The sequence below is a fragment of the Suncus etruscus genome, chromosome 3, assembly GCF_024139225.1.
Source record: "Suncus etruscus isolate mSunEtr1 chromosome 3, mSunEtr1.pri.cur, whole genome shotgun sequence".
In the NCBI taxonomy this organism is placed as follows: Eukaryota; Metazoa; Chordata; class Mammalia; order Eulipotyphla; family Soricidae; genus Suncus; species Suncus etruscus.
In genome coordinates, this window is record NC_064850.1 from 104,633,998 (window position 1) to 104,655,057 (window position 21,060).

At 38.4% G+C, this 21,060-nt stretch overlaps 1 protein-coding gene across 1 annotated transcript in view; it reads left to right on the top strand.

Moving 5' to 3' along the window:
* The first annotated feature begins 266 nt into the window (after positions 1–266).
* GASK1B (golgi associated kinase 1B) overlaps positions 267–21,060 on the top strand; it is a 50,887-nt gene continuing 30,093 nt past the window's right edge. The window contains exons 1-2 of the mRNA XM_049770229.1: positions 267–1,179; positions 19,437–19,651. Coding sequence (XP_049626186.1) covers positions 267–1,179; positions 19,437–19,651 — 1,128 coding nt within the window. The remainder of the gene's footprint in view (positions 1,180–19,436; positions 19,652–21,060) is intronic.

Genomic DNA, 21,060 nt, shown 5'->3' on the forward strand with positions numbered 1-21,060 from the left:
AGTTTGAGATTGTGACTCAGTTAATTCTGTTTCCATTCATTCGCAGAAACCAGCCACACTTCTCTTTGGGGAGGCTGGCAGGAGTTTAAAAGGTTTGTTTCAGGAGTGATATCTGTGTCTGCTCCACCAACCTTTCCTCCCGACTGTGGACCGAACACCTGGACACCTAAGGGTAGAAAACAGACGAATTTAGGAGGCCATGCATCATGTCAGCCGAAGCCTCCAGCCGACTTAAACTCTAGTCAACATGTGGATGCGGCCGAGAAATGACCTGCCTAGACAAGCCGGGGCATCTCATTAACTGGTTCCTCAGCTCCCTGTGTGTCCCGCGGGCGTGCAAACTCTGGAGCAGCAGGCGGCCAAGAACCAGGAGGAACCTCTTGCTGGGCACTGCCTGTGCCATCTACCTGGGCTTCCTGGTAAGCCAGGTAGGGCGCTCCTCTCTCCAGCACCGTCGGGCAGCCCCAAAGGGACCACACCAGCTCAGAGACCCCAAAGCTGAGATCCCCTTCCCTGAGATCCCCTTAGATGGGACCCTCGCTCCTCCTGAGTCCCAGGGCAATGAGACTACGCTGCACCCCAATGTGGTGTACATTACCCTCCGTTCCAAGCGCCGCAAGCCTGCCAATATCCGTGGCACGGTGAAACCCAAGCGCAGAAAGAAGTATGCAGCAGGGTCTCCAGGACCAGTTCAGGAGGTTCTTTTGGGACCATCTCTTCCGTTGCAGGAAGCTGCAAGGGTGGACAAGGCTGAACTGCATGGGTATATCCAGGGAGGAAACCCAGCCAAGGTTGGGGAACGGCCCTGGAGAATGATAGGGGGTCCAGGAGTGCTGAGCGGGGGTGCAGATTTCCAACCTGCCAAGGCCAAGGAGAGCAACATCAGGATCTACAGCGAGAGCACCCCTTCATGGCTGAGCAAAGATGACCTCCGCAGGATGCGCCTTCTGGCCGATGGGGCCCTGGCAGGTGTCCAGGCAGTGCCCTCGCAGAGTGGAGTGCTCTTGCTGGTGCTGGAGCCCAGCGCTACTGGCTCAGTGCCCGTCTGTGGGCCTAGTTCCTGTGGCCTGCTCAAGCAGCCTTTGGACTTGAGTGAGGTGTTCGCCTTCCACCTGGACAGGATCCTGGGCCTCAACCGAACCCTGCCTTCTGTGAGCCGGAAATCAGAGTTCATCCAAGGTAACAGCTTCCCTCTCAGGCTTTGTTATTTGCAGCTGTTGGGAAATTGGGTTGATTTTTTTCTCCTTTCTCTCGCTCTCTCTTTTCTAAATCATTTTCTCCACCCACGGTTCCCATTTGGCCAGCAGCAGCGAGTCTTTCCATATTCTTGGCATTCTTCACTTTCCCAGGCTTGGGAGGATCCGAGAGTTCTAGCGAGATACTGAGTTCCACATGCGGAAAGTCAAGCACACACAGTGTCATCTTTACGCTTTGCTCCCCTCGCTGCACTTACAGTGGCTTATTAAATCTAATTAAAGCCAAGGGCTATATGTGTGATGGGAGAGGAAGCCTGGAGGAAGAAAGAGTATTATTATATGGGTTACTGTGGAAGTGAGTCGAAGCTGGTTTGTTGGGAAATTTTAGCGGCTAAAGAAAAGTAGTTTATGTTTCTGCTGCAGATGGAATCTTTTTGAGGCTCAAGCCATACCATTAGATTTCTTTTTCTTTATTGATTTTGGGCTTCACCTGGCAGTGCTCCGGGCTTTACTCCTGGCTCTGTGCTCAGGGATCATTCCTGGTGAATTCAGGGGGCTATAATATTTGCGGCAGGCATCAAACCTGGGACTGCAACATGCAAAGCAAGGGCCCTAACCACTGTTCTATCTTGGCGTTATTCTTCTCTCTTCTCCTCTCCTCTCTTCCCATCCCCATTCCTTCCCTTTCCTCCCCTCCCCTCTCCTCTCTCCTCCTCTCTTTTCTCAGCAGCGCCTGTCCTTCCCTTTTCAAAGAAAATGAGGCAGTGATTTTTTTTAAACTAGTTAATTTCCCAATTGGCTATGTGATTGCTTCAAGGCTATGGCTGGATTCTAGAGCCTGATTTCCAAAATCTCAGGTGCTGCATGGCAGAATCTAGATGGACAGTCACTGGAGTGGAAAGGTTTCTGATATACGTTCTGATTCTTGAAGCCAGTCCAGGGCTTACATACAAAGAAAGGTGGGTCACTGGTTTGTTTATGAATGCTCTCATAGATTGTTTTTGTAGATTCAGGCTGGTTCCCTTACACCCTAAAAACTAGCATTTTAGTTAGTTATCATTGTGTTTGGACTAAAAAGGAATAAAAACTCTTAGCTGAGAACCAATTGCAAACAGGTTTTGTACTCAAATTCTGTCTTAGAAATGGTTGCTTCTGGATGTACCCATGATGTGCTTAGAGATATTACACATTCTTGAATTACCATGTGCAGCCTGATTACTTCAGACTCACAGGTAATATTTTGATGTCTTGAGCTCATAAAACAATCTGTCATGATTATGCTAATGTGAGAAAGTCTCTCAAACATTTAATTGAACTTTGGCAAAACCTAAATTTTATTGGGTGCTATTTGCTAAGTGTGGTACTAATTGTTTTGTTTAGTTCATATTTGCATTGACTTTTATGGATCATATGGTTATACTATGAAATCAGCAGTTTTATTCTTTCCTCTGAGTAGATAAAAAAAAAATAAAGGACTATTTAAATAAAGGAATTGGCCTCAACTCCCAGACAAATAGCCAAGGTTGTTTCAAATCTAGGTGCAGCCAATTGGGTTTTGGTGTTATTGTAAATTGTTTGTTTATTTGTTTGGGTTTTTTTGGCACAGTCAAAAACTAAACAAAATCACAGGGCTAATTCCTGACTTAGTGTTCAAGGATCATTCCTAGTGGTACTTAGGGGACTATATGGGATGCTGGGCACCAACCCCTGGTTGGCATATGCAAAGCAAGTACCTAATATCTGTACTATATTTCTATCCCCTTAACTCTCAACTGAAACAAAGATAAAAAAATATATTTTTAGCTATTAAGAAAGCAGTTATACACTGAGGACTATACCAGGCAGAGAATGGCATAGGGCCACCCTTGTAATCTACATCATTGCATTTAAGTTCCTTCAGAGGAGGTGAACACCTGCATACATTTGAGGTTTGAGACTGATCTGTCTACTGGATTTCACTGGTATAATCCTGAATGGGAATTGGAAAAATAGAGCAGTGATAGGGAACCTAGTTCTGGAACTAGAGTAACTCAATTTGAATTAACCAATACTGTGACCTGGGAATGTTGTGGTATCTATGTATCAGTTTCCTCAGCTATCAAATGGTAATATCACTCACCATATTAATTTGTGGTTATAAATACAGGAAAAGAACATGGAGCTAGTGCTTTCCTCATAGAAAGCTTTCAATAAATATTATTTATGTGTGTTACTACTCTAAGCACCTGAAGTACTATTTAATTGAGTTATACACCTAACTGCCAGGCCTCCTAGATATTTATCTTTGAGAGAACTTCAGATGAAACCAGGTCTTCCAACTATCTCATTAAAATTTCTGATAGGTGAATCCCTCAAAGATATCTTATTTTGTGGCCCAAATAGCTATTATCTTGAGAAATAAATAAAATAGCCATACTTTGCTTGAAGGAGGATTTATACTCCTAGTATAGTTTTGTGCCATTCAGTTCTGGAATGTTCTTTTGGAAGAACATGGTGTGGGAAAGAAATTAATAAGCTCACATCAATATGACTTTCAATATGATAAATTAAATATTCATCACAATATATCACTCCTTTCTTCTTATATATCTTCTCATATGCAAATCATTATAAATTCAGGTGAATGTCCTTAGGAATCTCTGCAATTATATAAATATAGTTATAATCCCCCTAACAAAATTCTACTAATATAGAATATGATCCTGATTAAAAGTGAATAGACCCTTTTTATAATGGTAAGTATATAGAAGAGAAAGAGAAAGTATATCTACCTTTATCTCTAAAGAGAAAAAATTAGAGGGTTTGGGAGCAGGAGTGGTGGCGCTAGAGGTAAGTGCCTTGCAAGCGCTAGCATAGGATGAACCATGGTTCAATCCCCCAGCATCCCATATGGTCCCCTCAAACCAGGAGCAATTTCTGAGCACATAGCTAGAAGTAAGCCCTGAGCTTATCATAGCATATCAAATGAAAATGGCCCCCAAAAAGCAAAACAAAACAAAAAAAAAATAGAGGGTTTGATATATCTTTCAATTTTTTTTATTTCTAATATTTTCTTGCTTGTGTTATTTTTTTGATTTCCAGGAAATTTTACCTTTTCTTGTGGACTTCCAAGTGTTCTTTCCTTCTTTCCTTCCTTCCTTCCTTCCTTCCTTCCTTCCTTCCTTCCTTCCTTCCTTCCTTCCTTCCTTCCTTCCTCCCTCCATTCCTTCCTTTTCCCTCCCTCCCTTCCTTCCTTCCTCCCTCCCTTCCTCCATTCCTTCCTTTTCCCTCCCTCCCTCCCTCCCTTCCTTCCTTCCATCCTTCCTTCCTCCCTCCCTTCCTTCCTCCCTTCCTTTCTCCCTTCCTTCCTTCCTCCCTTCCTTTCTCCCTTCTGTTCTTCCTTCCTTCCTTCCTCCCTCCCTTCCTCCCTCCCTCCTTTCCTCCCTTCCGTCCTTCCTTCCTCCCTTCCGTCCTTCCTTCCTCCCTTCCTTCCTTCCTCCCGCCCTCACTTCCTTCCTTCCTCACTTCCTTTCTTCCTCCCTCCCTTCCTTCCTTCCTCCCTCCCTTCCGCCCTCACTTCCTTCCTTCCTTCCGCCCTCACTTCCTTCCTTCCTTCCGCCCTCACTTCCTTCCTTCCTTCCTCCCTCCCTTCCTTCCTCCATTCCGTCCTTCCTCCCTCCCTCCCTTCCTTCCTCCATTCCGTCCTTCCTCCCTCCCTCCCTTCCTTCCTCCATTCCGTCCTTCCTCCCTCCCTCCCTTCCGTCCTTCCTCCCTCCCTCCCTTCCTCCCTTCCTCCCTCCCTCCCTTCCTTCCTTCCTTCCTTCCTTCCTTCCTTCCTTCCTCCCTCCCTTCTTCCCTTCCGTCCTTCCTTCCTCCCTCCCTCCCTCCCTCCCTCCCTTCCTTCCTTCCTTCCTTCTTCCTCCCTTCCGTCCTTCCTTCCTCCCTTCCTCTCTTCCTTCCTCCCTCCCGCCCTCACTTCCTTCCTTCCTTCCTTCCTTCCTACCTCCCTCCCTCCCTTCCTCCCTTACTTCCTCCATTCCGTCCTTCCTCCCTCCCTCCCTTCCTTACTTCCTTCCTCCCTCCCTCCCTTCCTTACTTCCTTCCTCCCTCCCTCCCTTCCTTCCTTCCTTCCTTCCGTCCTTCCTTCCTCCCTTCCTCTCTTCCTTCCCCCCTTCTGCCCTCACTTCCTTCCTTCCTTCCTCCCTCCCTTCCTCTCTTCCTTCCTTCCTTCCTTCCTTCCTTCCTTCCTTCCTTCCTTCCTTCCTTCCTTCCTTCCTTCCTTCCTTCCTTCCTTCCTCACTCCCTCCCTCTAAGGATGTGATAGATCTTATTTAATTATCTAGTAGCTATTTTGGCTCACTCTATCATATCTTGGTTTTATAATTGCTTGTTCAATGATCTATCTGCACCTTTTCATTAGCCTCAAGGTCTGTGAAAGCAGGATTGTTTCATCTCATTTCTGTTGCATTTCTATCTTGAGGTACTCTAGCACTTTGTAGAGATTTAATAAAGATGTTTTTAATAAATGTAGGTACATCTTCAGACTGTTCCACAGATTCTCATCAGTAGACCTATATGTGCCTCCAGTATGCAATACATAGGATAAATTACTGTTGGCTTTGGTCCCAAACCTAAGCTTGGATTATTTCATAGAAAGCTTTTTGTAAAGTATATGAAAAATGTTCTTGGCAACCTCTGATAATGTGCATGATAAAACTTACAGGGCTTATGCTTGTGGGGATCATCAATATGGCCTGTTATACTGACACTATCATGTGGTTTAATAATCAATTTTCTGTAGGAGAAACAATAGACTTTAATTTACGTATATGTTTACTCGGAAGGTCTGGCTGAGAGATTTTCTAGCAACTGGGAGAATGGGTAGGTAGCAAATCCTGTTCCTTCCCCACACACATACTTTATTTTTGTTCTGAGCTTGATTTGTGTTTGTGGAAATAAATTTCAAGCATAATGTCAAAAACACAGCTTGTATTTATAGTGAATGGAATATAGATATTTAAGCTATCTCAGTTAATGTTTCTAAGAATCTTGTGATATTTCCCCCACTTTCTTTCCTTTTTAAAAGATTTACTTAAGCACTATGATTAAAAGCATGCATGCAGTTGGGTTTCAGTCATGATTATTTTTAACTTCAATGAATAAAAAGTATTAAAAAAAACTCAAAGTTACCTGATAAAAGACTTCAAAAACCTTGTCTTCTAAATTTCCCTGATTTCATTAACTTGATCTGCTCAACGAATATTTTAAGAAGTCTTTGTTTTTAAATTTTTGGGTCACGCAGGACTTATTCCTGGTTCTGAGCTCAGGAATCACTCCTTGAGGTACTTGATAGGCTATCTGGAATGCCTGATTGGCTCTATGCAGAGCTTACCCACTGTATTATTGCTTTGGCCCCTAAGAAGTCCTAAGTTATATCTTCTTTTTCTATTAGCAGAAACTATTAATTTATCTAGTTTTTTAGTATACCTGAAATATATGACTTATACACTGGCATACATCTACAAGATAACTTTTTTTTTGTTTGTTTAAACACCGTAAGTTACACAGTTGTCATACATAATACAGTGGTTACAACACAAATTTCAGGTCATCAGTGTGACCTTTCATCCACCAATATCCCCAGCTTCCCACTTCAAAGTGTGTGGAAAACCAGACCTTTAGCAGACAAGAACAAACTTTCTTCATATTGCTTATTACCAAAAAATTGGCAGATAAAATTTTTCAAAAAATCAGTAAGTCAATTTGTGATAATTGTTAACACAGAAGTGTTAATGTTATTAAAGTCATTGAGGATTTACTGAGTTGACTGGTCCTTTGAACCTTCTATGTTATTGTTTTCCCTCTTGGAGCTTGGTGGGCTTTTATGCAACTCCCCCAACATATTTGCATACTCCTATATCTATCTGTCAGTACTGTGAAGTTTAGAGGGGTTGTGCAGTCACTGATGTGGTCAGAAGCTATAGATCTAAAACTGGTAGCTCCATACGGTTTAGTTGTGGAGCTTGGCTATTTATATGCTAGAGGATGTCTATGGGTGCTACTAGGCCTTCTGCAAGGAGGAAAATCTGCCTGCCAAATCTAAGGAAGCCCCAGAGTTCTCAACTTACAAATCGATATGCCTGGAATGATTTAGAGGCTTGGAGTCTTTCCTCAGTTATCTCTCTCTCTCTCTCTCTCTCTCTCTCTCTCTCTCTCTCTCTCTCTCTCTCTCTCTCTATCTATCTATCTATCATCTATCTACCTACCTACCTACCTACCTACTTATCTATCTGTCTACCTTTCTATCTATCATCTATCTTTCTACCTATCTATCACCTATATATCCAAGATGAGCAAATATAGCAAGGTACTAATGACATGTATATGCTATATTCCTGGTACAATTTTAAATAATATAGATATAAATTTTTGTGAGGTCGATGCTCTGTGAAGACATTTTAAGCATGTACATGTAGAGATCAAGAGTAGTTATGCATCTTTCTCAAAGTTATATAATGACTGGATGTAAAAAGAATATAGGAAAACAAAAGTTGTAAAACAGGATCAAATGATATGACTCAAATAACCCAGCCTTCCAGATAAAGCTTCATTTTGATTCCATCCAAACAGATGTCTCAATTATAGATATGCTAATCTTTGGGTTATTTTTTATATTTAATTAGAATTATTGATGTGGTGATCCTGTCAGTATAGAACCACTAGTTCAGCTGAACTTGAGGCTGGGAAAGGCTCTTAGATAAATTGTAGGTGATTATCCTCAGATGCAAAAAAAATACATGTAATCAGGGGACTCACTGGCTTTGTACTGTTTCCCAGCCCATTTTCTCACAAGCATTTCTCCAGAGATAACTCAGAATTGTAAATGTCTCCTTGGATAGGTATGAGGATGTGATTAGGTGTGTATGTGGTGACAGGAAGAGCACCAGCAGTCTCCTATCGCCAAATCCATCAATTATTTTCAGCCTATGCATATCTGTGTAGGGAATTTAAAAACAAATTAAAATACAATGTCAAAATACTTTTTAAAGAAAGAGTGATGGGTAGGGAGATAGCGTATTAGTTATAGCACTTCCTTTTACACACTGCTAATTCCTGTTCAAACCCTCACCAACCCCCGGAACTTCCTATGGTCCTGAGCACCACTAAGAGTGATCCTGAGTACAAATCCAGGAGTAAGCCTTGAGCACCACTGAGTGTGGCCAAATTAAACCCTACCACTCTACAAATCTAGTACTGTTGACTCTATGGTGCCTATTAAGATGGCAGGCTAGGAGGGGGAGGTATGGAATGGACTCTGTCAACATTGGTGGAAGGAGGTTGACACTGGGAGTGGGATTGCTGCTGAAACATTGTATATCTAAAATTAAACTATGGATAAATTTTTAAATTATAGTGCTTTAGTTAAATATTTTTAAAAAATTAATTTAGTGTTAAATGTTAGAATACACATTCTGTGTTTGCTGTTTTTTATGTGCGATGCCACTCAAAATTCTATAGAATTTTAAATAATGGAATTCTAAGGTTTATTGAGATTATAAAATATTCTCAAAGATACACAACCAGTCAGCAGTAGAACTGGAAATTATACCTTTTTTTTCCCTGATAAACTCTGCTCATGTCATGTTACATCTAATCAAAAGCATATCTTGAATAAGATTTGGTATAATTAAATCATAGTGACAAAAATGGCCAAATATTATCCTGGCAATTTCTGCTTTATGACTGTGTCAACATTTTCATGAAACTGATTTTTAATTCATCATTTTAATTTGGTATACTTATTATATTCAGAAGTATTGACATACTACTCTGACTATTGCTCCAAGATATATTTCTTGATATATCATGATTTGAAATAGTATTGATATTAATACTTTACACATGCAGTGTTATTGCACCACACCCACAGAGCGAATGCCAATATCCCTCCAGGGGTGGATATTTTTTTAATGAAAAATAATGCTTACCAGGTTTTCTTTCTTTAGCATAATAATCATATGTATGCAAATAAGACTGAACCTTTTTAGTATGCTTCCTTTCAAATTATCTTTATTATAGTCACACATAGTTTCAGAGGTTATCAGATACTATGAGATACTAATAAATTTTTATCATTGCTTAATAAGATGTTTGAAAATACTTATTTAAGAGGAGGTAAAACAAACGATATCAATGTAAAAGTCCAGAGCCCAAGAAAATTCAGCACCCCTCTGTGATCTTCAATTTAGTAGCTTTGCCAAAGCTTCCCAAGCACTCTGCTCGGTAATGTGAATGAATCCCCAGCGACGACATTTTGGTCACATTTAAGCATTGTACTACTTTTCATGCCCAGCATGGAAGATGCATTATGTATGCTTTATTTTTAGGATGCTGCTTTGTTGCCACTGAGATGTCATACTGAATTAAGGTAGCCTGGTTCCAGGAATTTTGTATGTCAAGGCTGCTTAGATGACAAACGGCAGGAACCCCACCAATTTCCATTTAAATTCATTGTCGATCCCAAGTTACTTACTGTTTTCCAACTTGTGTTGCCTTGTCTTATAAAGTAGAAAAGATACGCTGTGTATTTTCCACTCTCTTTTGAGTCCACAAGACACTGCATTGCTGGCAGACATTGCAATACTTAAAGCAAAAGGATGAAAATGATGCATTTTGTTTTGTTTCAGACTCTGGAGTCAGAACAGAGGTGTTTTAAAAAGGAGCTATGAGGATACACTGCATGCTAGTCACAAAAACACACTGATGTCAAAATCCTCAACATCTTGGGCTGATATGCAAACTTCTTAAAATATTTATTTAGGTGTATAGGAATCTTGTTTTATTCTTTACAAAGTCAGGTAGGGAATTACATTGTGATCTTGATCAGTTAAGCTCTCTGGAAATTTCCTTAGTAATCAAATTAATTTAATCAGCTTAATGCTTTCATTCATCAGTGGACACAAGTTTGTTGAGAATTAAAGCAAAACTCAGCTTCAGTCTTGTCTTCTACCACAGACCTTCAGGACAAGTAAGGGTCTGGACACCTTCTCTTTCATACATTTGTACCATGGCTACCGGTTTCTCACATGGCTGAATAAAAAGGACAATGAATAGAATCAAGATGCACATGCTTTAGTTTTATAAAATCTATTTCCTTCTCCAGGATCGCATTTATCTTTTCTTCTCTAAGGAAATATGTCTTGAGTTTCAGCCACTCAGCAGATGTTGGGGGGTTGTATTAGTGAATAAAACAGTCAAAAATCTCTGCCCCACTGTGACTGACACTAGTGGGCTATGGAAAGGCCTAAAGGGAATCTTCTTAATGCCACTGATTTTAAAATTTTCTGTACCCCACTGCGTTCAAGATTATACCCTTTCCATCAGGACTGGAACTGCTGCTGCAATCTATAGATTTTTCTAAAGACTACATAGGAGAAGGACTAGAGCACTCCTCCTACCTTGGTCAATGGGCAAATATTAGTCACAGCTAATATTAATTGTAATCAGTAACTTTCAGTGTCTAGTGTGAGGTCTATTCTAAGCATAGGTAGAAGCTCTACAGCCTCCAATTAAAATAGCTTTGCACTGAAGAGCATGAACAGGCTGGCATATTAGTTTGCTAGGGCTTGCCATGACAAAACACATAGACTTAGTGGCTTAAAAATCAGAAGTTGGGCCCAGAGAGATAGCACAGCGATGTTTGCCTTGCAAGCAGCCGATCTAGGACCAAAGGTGGTTGGTTCGAATCCCGGTGTCCCATATAGTCCCCCGTGCCTGCCAGGAGCTATTTCTGAGCAGACAGCCAGGAGTAACCCCTGAGCACCGCCGGGTGTTTCCTAAAAACAAAAACAAAAAAAAGTCAGTAGTTAATTTTATCACAGTCCTGGCAGCTGATATTTTCAAAATCAAGGTGTTCCTAGGTTTGCTTTCTGTTGAGGTCTGTCTCTAGCTGGCAAATGCCTTTTCCTAGAACTCATATGGCCCTTTCTTTCATTGTGTAAATTTACTCCAGAGACTATCTCTATGCCTAATTTCTTCATTTAAGAAAATAATCAAGGTGAATTGGGCCTTATTGTAGCTACTCCATTTTAGCACTATTTTCTATATAAAGGCACTCTGTTCAACAAATACAACAATTATTCTGAAGCCCTGGTAGGTATTTAAAACAATACCTTATGAACAATTCAGTTCATAAATACTGACAATTTAGACTCAAGTTTGAATACTGGTTATTTTACTTACTAGCAGAGCAACCTGTGGGCCACTCAGTGGGATTTATCTCTGTGGCCTTATTTCTTCAATAGTGTAGAAGATATAACAAGAATAATAAACAATGGTGATGATGGCAATATGTACCTCACAAAACTGTAAAATTAAGCAATTTGTTATGTTTAAATGTTTTTCACTACAATCTAACGTATTTCCACATTCAGTAAATGCTACTTTTTATTTTCATTCCATTTCTTAGCAAGTTTAGTCTTTTTTTTTTTTTTTTTTTTTTGGTTTTTGGGCCACACCCGGTAATGCTCAGGGGTTACTCCTGGCTATGTGCTCAGAAGTTGCTCCTGGCTTGGGGGACCATATGGGACACCGGGGGATCGAACCGCGGTCCGTCCAAGGCTAGCACAGGCAAGGCAGGCACCTTACCTTTAGCGCCACTGCCCGGCCCCAAGTTTAGTCTTTTGTAATGTTTTCCTACATGTTCTTAGCTTGTTCCTGTAGAAATATTTACCTGAACCAAGTACATAGTCCCCAAATGGCCATTTAAAGTGCTCAGTTTGACAGCACATATTTAAAAAAAAAATAAAAGGTCAGTAAGGGAAAATGCTTGGTGTTGACAGTAGATAATACTGATGCCTTTATAAAAAAATTGTAGAAAATTTTGAGAAAAAGGATATGAGGGCATTCTGGCTGCGACATCTGTCACCCCATTGATCACCAGGGTTGATTCCGCTGATCTGGCTGGCTAGGTGGGCGTCCTCTTTCTCCCTCACTGCTCCATGTGCATCCCTCCTGAAGCTGTGCACTTGATCGAAGAGGACGGCCTTCCCTGAAAAATTTGAGAAAGAGAGATGGGGAATTGAAAAACTATACAGTTTATTTTTTAGTTATTTTTTAGTTGATAAGCACATTATCAATAAACATCATTAGTTTACTAAATTACATAGCAGTCTTATACAGAAGATATTCTTGAATATATTTTCAAGGAAAAAATTAAGTCTAGAAATTAATTTCTATTTTCTAAGGATCCAAAAGTTGTGATCAGTAGGGTGGGGGCATAGATATGGGTGAGAATGATTCCATAGTTCATCACTGTGCTATGTTATATTCCACAGTCTCTTCATCTCCTATATTAATGTCTAGTAATTTTAGCCTGGGGTATTCTCAGTTAATCACACTTCCATGTTGCAACCTGCTCTCCTCACTGCCTTGAGACAGGATGCTTTACCTTCTCCCTTGCTCATGACAGTCATTTGGAATGAGGAGGGGAGTTGGTATTTCCACCACGCCTGCTTACATCATTTCAGTGTCTCATAGAACACAGAGACATCGGAATGGATTCTTGAATATATGCTACATGGTAGGTAGAATAAGGTCACAGGAAACTCTATTTTTTTTAATTTCACAAGCTTTCTCAAAATTTTTTAGAATCTGCATGTTCACACAGAGAATTATTTGTCCATCTTTACCCAATCATGACCTACAAGCTTGGTTTTTTGATTGTTTGCTCCCCTTTACCAGTGCTACCAGATAGTTCCTAAATTTTATGCTACCATCCCATTACCAATTACATGAGTTTCATCTAAGACCTCATTTGAATATCCTGGGTCTCCAATTGAGAAATAATGACAGCATACTAGGAAGTCATAATTGCTATACTTTTATTCTGGGTCCATTGGGTCCTAAAGATTATATTGATAAAAATTTGGGGCCCCTGAACATTTTACTTATGCACTGGTTTAATTCTCATAATTTTTAAATGTTTTCTTTAGTTCCAAGCATGATGTCAGGAGTTAGAGATGCAGAATTGATTTGGAAATAATCTCTGTACCCACAAGGTTTTCAGCTTGGAGCACTAGAGAAAGCTAAGCCAACCCACCATACCAGAAGGAAATGATGGAAGCCTCAGTGGAGATATTTTTAGGAGGCCCTGAAGGCATGGAAAGAAGGAAATGAGCTAAGAATGTGTATGTAGGAGGGTGGGTGGAGATATTGTGAAGAATTTTGGAAGAGGCAGTGTTAGAATTGGTTCTTAAATGTCTCTGTGTGTGGATTGAAACATGAGGTGGATGTAAGGGTAGTGAAGAGAACTAAAGATTTGTAACTGCAGACTGTGCTTATGAAAATATGAAGAGTTCTAAAAAAATTAAAGGTGGAAGATAAAACTGTGGCACATGGTCCTTATAATTTATAAGGAATATAAATTTTATCTTGAAGATAATGGTGAATCCTGTCTAAAGAAGAAAAATGAAGCTATGTGCTTTGCATTGTGAGAAGGTTACTCTTGTCAGGAATTCATGATTCCTTCAATTTAAATATGAAATTGCTCAGGATAAGGTCACCCAGATGTAATCAGAAAATATTTTGAAAATTGTGGTTGTGGAGGCAGGTACTATGACTGCATTGCCACCCTTTTAGACAAGATTCTTTGTTGTTGTATGTTATTATTTGAAGGAATACTGGGACAAGAAGATTCTGGGAGTTTTCTTTTATGTATGGCAAGTCAGAGCAGCTCTAGAAAGCAGAAGTTTCTGTCTTTTAGTCAAAGATTTAGAACAAAGAAGGACACTTTGTTTTTAAACTAGATCTGACAGTTTAGATTACTAAAGTAGTTTGTAGTGGTAGAGGAAGTCACAAGACAAGCTTCCTTCCTGATTCTGCAGCTTCACACTTCTCTTGAGGAAATGTGGGGAATATGAACTCACCCTGACTTAGAGAAAACAAGTTCTGAAGTGAAAAATACTTAAGTGAATAAATACATTTTTAAATTTGAGAAATATATTCTAAATTATTCATAAATCTCTAAAGCAGACCCTGTATCCAGCACAAGGTTGGCTTAATAAAAATATACATAAAATGTGCTTTTTATCCATCTTTACTGTCTCTATTTTTTTTTTTTTGCCTTTTGGTTATAAAACACCTGATATAAGTTTGATTCTTCTGTGTATTTAAGAATTCTGTAATTGGCTAGATTCTCACAGACATAAAGGAGTGCATTTCTCTACCAGGCTTTCCTCTAAACTTCCAGAATATTCCAAGAGGATGATGGGTGAAATTATAATGTAAGTGGAGATCTAAGATATGAGACTTTAGAGCCAACCAGTAGGAAAGAGGATTACAAGAAGGAAACAAGGGGTTTCAACTGGAAAATGGTTGAAAAATACTGCCTAGGAAACAGTCTCTCAGTCAAATTGGCTAAAGGACTTGAGTTAAGTCCTGTGAAGACTGAGGATGAAGTCAATATTAGAATCAACACTTGTGACTTGTTTTTCTACCCACCCAACATTCTTAGATTCTTTCCAGCACAGGTTCTTCTCATTAATTGTGGCATCTCACCACAAGTCTATTCTGGGTCACAGAATTTGTTCATTTCTTGGCTCTACCCTGAGAGCTCAGTCTTTATTTTAGACCCTCACATGTTCCCTCCAGTCATTCCACAAGATAAAATACTACTTGACTGTCATTAAGTGAGCTTAGTTGGGTTCTACTAAAGAGTGAATTCTTTCAGGCCTAGCCCTTACCTAGGACTGGGGTCTTAGATGACCTCTCTCAAGAAGTAATAGGCTCCATTACTGCAAGTGATACTTAGGAAACACCCTACAATACCAGGGAATAAATTCAGGGCATCACACCTACTAGACATGGTTTTCATCACTTTACCCAAACCCCATTGCCCTAGTGGTCAACTAAATATAAACTTCTGAGAGGAAGTGGAATCCTGTCTTCTTCAAATTCCCTTCTCTCACAGGCAGTCACAGAATCTTGCATTCTTATTAACTTGTTCTCCTTCTCCCATGCCAAGCCAAGATAATTTTTTCCATTTCTATCTAATACTTTCAATGGCCCAACCCCCACTGCAACAGGCCCTGTAGAAAATAGAGCAGAACTACTTATAGGATCATTAATTAGATACCTGCTATGCTTTAATTGGAGTTTCAGCAACATGAACAGTTACCTATTTGCAATGAGCACAACAGTATTCTGCTTTCCTTCAATATTGTGTTGGCAGTTACAAATGAAACCTGTCAGAAGATGTTTCCCCTGACAGAGTTGCATCTCCAAAATTTGATTGGCTTTTCTTTTTTAAATGAATTTTGTAAAGTTGTTTTAAGTGAAGGTCTCTGAGCTCGCCTGTCACTTTTCTTTTTGTCTTGCTTGCAAGATCTATTGGAAGTTGGCCTGTGTAGGACTTTTGATTTCAGAGCTCAGCATGTTTATTTATTTTTGCTCAGTGACAAATGCAGATTGACACCCCCCAGCTCTCAACAAATCCAGTCAGCCAATGTTCAAAGTGACAGGATATTTAAAATAGCTAAGCAAAGGAGATTGTGCCTGGCACTCATTCTTTGCTAAATTTTACATTCACCTTTTCAAAAGAATGTCCTCTGTGCTTTTGAATAAAGAATAATGTGGGAGAACATAAACATTCAGAGAAAATATTCATCTTTTCTAGAAAGTAAGCTTTCCTGGCAAGTCTCATTTTTTAAAGACAGCTGTGTAACCTTTAATTCACACGAACACCCACACATCTCTTAAAGCCTGCTTTCTCACCACTCTGACAGTTCAAATTTTATCTCTTCACTGTTAAGATTTCTCCAGAGAGTACAGTACTGAATCATTTTGACAAACTTGAATGTGAAGAGATGAATGTTCCTCATCTCTGAAACACTTCAGAGTAAGTTGCTTTAACCAGTTGCCTTTGCTCAGAGGTTATTATTTTTTTTCTGTCATAATTTAGATCTATCAAAGTTCTCTTAAAAGTTATTTTAAAAGCCTGATTTTAGAAAATGGTGGATTATCATAGCTGTGCTCCTAGAACTGAGAACCTGGAACCATACTAGCCACCAAGATGAGCTCAAGGACTCTTGGCACTGGATTGCAGCAGGAAGGCCTGGCTGGCTTGCTTAGGGGAAATTACGCCCCAGCATGGCCCAGTCTGAAGCTGTTCACTCGGCTTTCCTCTTCATTTCTGGAAAACCTCTTTCTTGAGATGTCCCAGCGGTACAAAGTGACATTTCTTTATGTGATGGTCAGCATTCAAAATATATTTTTGGATAATAATTTTGGAGAAAAAAAAAGCACAAAACACAGGATGTTAATGCACTTGATCTTAGCCAAAAGGCTGACAAGGGATAACACAGGATGTTAGTGAAAAGCAAATTCTTCCTAGTAATTGAAAGCTGATTAGAAACAATTTCTAAAACAGTAGTGTAGGAGATACACTATCCAAAAACATCTGATGGAGTAAAGTAGACCAAGAGTAAATGAGACATTCTAGTCCTAGACTAGAGCAAGGGTTGGCAGCTACGGTCTCTGGGTCAAAGGAAGTTTATTGTCTGTCTTTATAAGGTATTTCTATGAGCTACAGACAAAATCTGATTTGATTTTACTGTTGAAATTTCATCACATTATAAACTTAATATGAGTTTCAAATGCACATCAGTAAAAATCAGTATGTACATATCTTTCTTCCCCTTTTCGTCTCTTCCCCTCTTCTTTCTCATAACCTCTAATTTATCATATAGTCTATAGATTTTTTATTTTATTTACTACATCCGTTTGTTTAGCTTATCTGTATATTACATTTGAATGAAATAATTCAGTATTTCTTGTTAATTACTTCACTATAATATCCTTGCAATCCATACATGATACAAATGGTGGGATTTTATCCTTTTATTAGTACAGCTATTACTATTTCATTATGTACATATAAAGCATCTCAGTCCAAATTCTTTCTCTATTTAAAATGATTGACAAAATAAGCTAAGAAATAATGTGACTGGAGAACTAAAAGTCTGTGGAGATGAATCTGAGCAACACCATAAATTATATTAAATTTCTGAAAACAGTTCACATTTTGATGAAGGGAGAATGTCAGTGGTAACTAGAAAAATAACAGGATAAAACAGTTACTAGGATATGAGATTATAGATGTTTGCATTTTCTTAGTTACACATCTAATGTTTTTCAGAAAATCATTTCCCTAAAATGATTCCACTTCTTAAAATGAGTTTTATTTTTAATTACTCTTTAAAACAAGAAACAAATGTTTTTAAGGAAAGGAAAACAGCCCAGAAGTTTACTAAATGTTTTTAAAGTATTTTCTTTGTTTTTCTGAGAACCTAGTAAAACTGCTAAGGAAACTATATCTTCCTGTTTTCTATATTAATTTGTGTTGCTGTAACTCAGAGTTAAGTTTCCACTACCTTTGAACAATTTCTATCTCAAGAATGCAAAGTGCTTTCTATGTATCACTTTGATCCAAAACACTGATGAATAGATCTTCTTCATGTTTATAGTTAGAAATTTAAAGTATGAGTCTTTGAAAACATTGTGTCTTCTACTTGTGTTTGGCTACACTGGTCTATACCTGCCTCCCAACTCTTGTTAAATTATTTTTTTTGTTTCTTTGTTTATTATAATTTTGAGATTGATTTAGTATTTTGAATATTAAAATATTTTTATTATTTTTATTTTTTATTATTTTATTTTATTATTTTATTATATATTATTAAAATATATTTATCTTCTAGCTCAGAAAATAATTAGGTTTCAGTTACCATAAATAATTTACTAATAAAAGAAAGAAAAGGAAGAGAGAGAATGTTAAGATGAAATTCTTTGGTTATCATAGGTATTTTGCTTTCTGTCTTTCTTTTTAGTTGTATATTAATGGCTATGGCTGATATTCATAGACTGAAGGATTTTCAGTTATCTAGACCTAAATCGCAAATTTACAGAAAAAGCATTTTCTTTTGAGAACAATTGGAATGGAGGCTATTACAATGATTAAGGGAATGCTATTAAAAAATGGGTTAGCTGTAATAACGAATTCAAGAGAAGTTTATGAAGGTGGCTGTTCTCTGAATTAATGGGCAGAAATAAGAACTCTATGAGGATCTAAACAAGCACAGAGGTTAAATAAATGTCTTTAAGAAAAAAAAATACAGCTATAGATTGGGAACCATTGAGCCTATTTAATAGGGCTTTAAAAAATTCCTGTGATGTGTATATACATTCCAGTCATAATTTCAGAGTCCTCTATTGCCCAGGCCTGTTGAGAATAAGTTAAGTGGATTTTTAAAAAGATCTTTGTAACTTTGTCCTGTTTGTTTTCCCAAGATCACTAATCTGGTGTTTGATATAGAAGCAAAATTATTCAGTATCATGTCTCAGTGACATTATTTGGCATAAAAGATTTTGACAGTGATGTTTTAGTGGTCAGATTGCAGTGCCATTTAAGATACCCAAGATAGTTCTTACTGTTTATGATGCTTTAAATTGAAAGCTGTCCTTTTTTACACATGTATCAATGATATTTCTAAACAATAAGGAATGAAAAATAATTGAGTAACAGATTTAAAAAAATTATTTGTACACATGAAGTTAAAGAAATGACGTTTGCTAAAATGCAGTCTGTGATGCTATGTGTGAGTGAATAAATAATTCATTATTTAAAACACAGTAGTTTCACACAGACATACACATACAAAGCAAACAGAAAAGAAAAAAAAAACCCTTTTTTTCTTTTTTTATTGACTAGCATAAGCCATACAGTTTTGCTTTTAAACTTGCAACTTCTAAAAATTCTTTTTCGTCCTGGCATAATAATATGGCCTCAGAAAATCAGACAGTTGTTATTACAAATAGAGAGCAGCTCCACTCAGACGTCAAATAGACAATTAGAAATGTCTGAGTTCTTTCCTTTTTTGTGGTGGCTGTTTTTAGATGTGGAATAAAACCACATGAACTAGGATTCATCATTATTGATGGTTAGTAGCCTATTCCTGCCACATATATAAAATATCTTTAACTTTTTTATATTGTGTACCAATAGTTTTCTGTTTAATGTCTTCTTTCAAGAAACATCATTATTAAGGTATAAAAATACTAAAACTTCAGAAGTCAAAGGGACTTGAAATTATCATCTTATCAACTCTTAAGTTTTACTGGGAAGAGTGTTTGTGACAGAATTACCTGCCTGTCATCACACAGGGTTTGGCAGCATGCTAAAAGTTTGTTTCTTGTGTTTTTCAGATGGTCGCCCATGTCCTGTCATTCTCTGGGACTCCTCTTTGTCTCCAACAAGTAATGACACTCACTCATCTGTTAAGCTCACATGGAGGGAGTATCAGCAGTTGTTGAAACAAAAATGTTGGCACAAAGGCCGAGTACCCAAACCTGAATGGGGATGTACAGAAATACATCATCATGAGTGGTCCAAGATGGCGCTCTTTGATTTTTTGTTACAGGTGAGCTTGTCTAATCAAATAAGTGATTTAATAAACCTGACTTTTGAATGATACAAATATGTGTCGCCAGCCCATGCACACGGTACCTACATGCATATGCTGCCTCTCTTCCTTTTGGGATGATACCGTCATACTTTTAACTCTGGGATGTGTTTTCTCTGCCTTTGGAGAAGCCTGAGCTCTCTGTATTATTGACTATATTTTTCTCACTTACTTATTCTCTCTCCAATTCCTGAGAATAAAACCTTTTTTGCTTTAAAAGAAATCTGATAGGAATGTTCCACTCTTTCATTCTATAAAAATAATTCTGAAGAGCGAATTCACTTTAAAAAATGTTATACCCTTTTTGGAATAATCATTTTAGAAGGCCCTTTGGTCTTTATACTACAGGTAATTACTGAAGATGTAATTCTTCAGTTTTTCAATTGTGCTTTTGTCATACAAAAACACATCACATCTATAATTATTGAGATGACTAATTAAGAACATTTCTTAGTGCATAATCTTATCCCAATTGAGAGGGTGAGATGAAGTTCGGTGAAATTAAGTAACTCACCCAATTCTTTTCTTTGTTTTGTTTTTTTTTCGGGGGGGGGGGGCCATACCCAGCAATGCTCGGGTTTCTCCTGATTCTGTGCTCAGAAATATCTCCTGGCAGGATTGAGCAACATGTGGATTTCCAGAGACTGAACCAGGATGGTATCTGGTTGACTGATTTCAAGGCAAATGCCCTACTGCTGTACTATCGCTCAGATCAGATCCTTCAACCAAGTTTTTAAAAACAATAAAGATGGACCTCCCTAGGATACAATGATGATAAAACTTTGTACTCTTTTCATCATTTCACTTGGTAACCAAAACATAGAGTCTGCAGCTCTCATTTCCTTGATTTCATTTACAGTATCTTTCAAGTATAAAACTACTATAGGTGTTAGATAATGTTAACTATGGGCCATGTAAATATACATTTAAGGGTTCTTCTATTATTTCCTTTTGATAAAGAACTTATATATCTCATTTCCTTTCTCCATATTAGTACAAAGGAGTTTTCTATGTTGATGGTATTATAAGCTAGCCTTCCTTTGAAGTTTAGAACTGTTTTAGGAGATTTTCAAAACATTTTCCTTTTACAAATATGTGAGTAAGACATTTCAACAAGGAGCAAGGAAAAACAGAGGAAGTGAATCAGAGTAGTGCATAGTCACAGGAACTATCAAGGGGAAAATGGTTGAGGAAATCAGAACCACAGTGTTGCCAGAGAAAAATTATCTGGTGTCAAAACCTGGACTGAAGAAGGAGAGAGAGAAAGGTAGACTCAACATTGCACTTTATTTCTGAGCTTCATTTCCTGTGGTTTGCTTCTGGAAAGAGAACAAGGAAAAGAGAGAAAAAGTAAGGGAGGGAGGGAG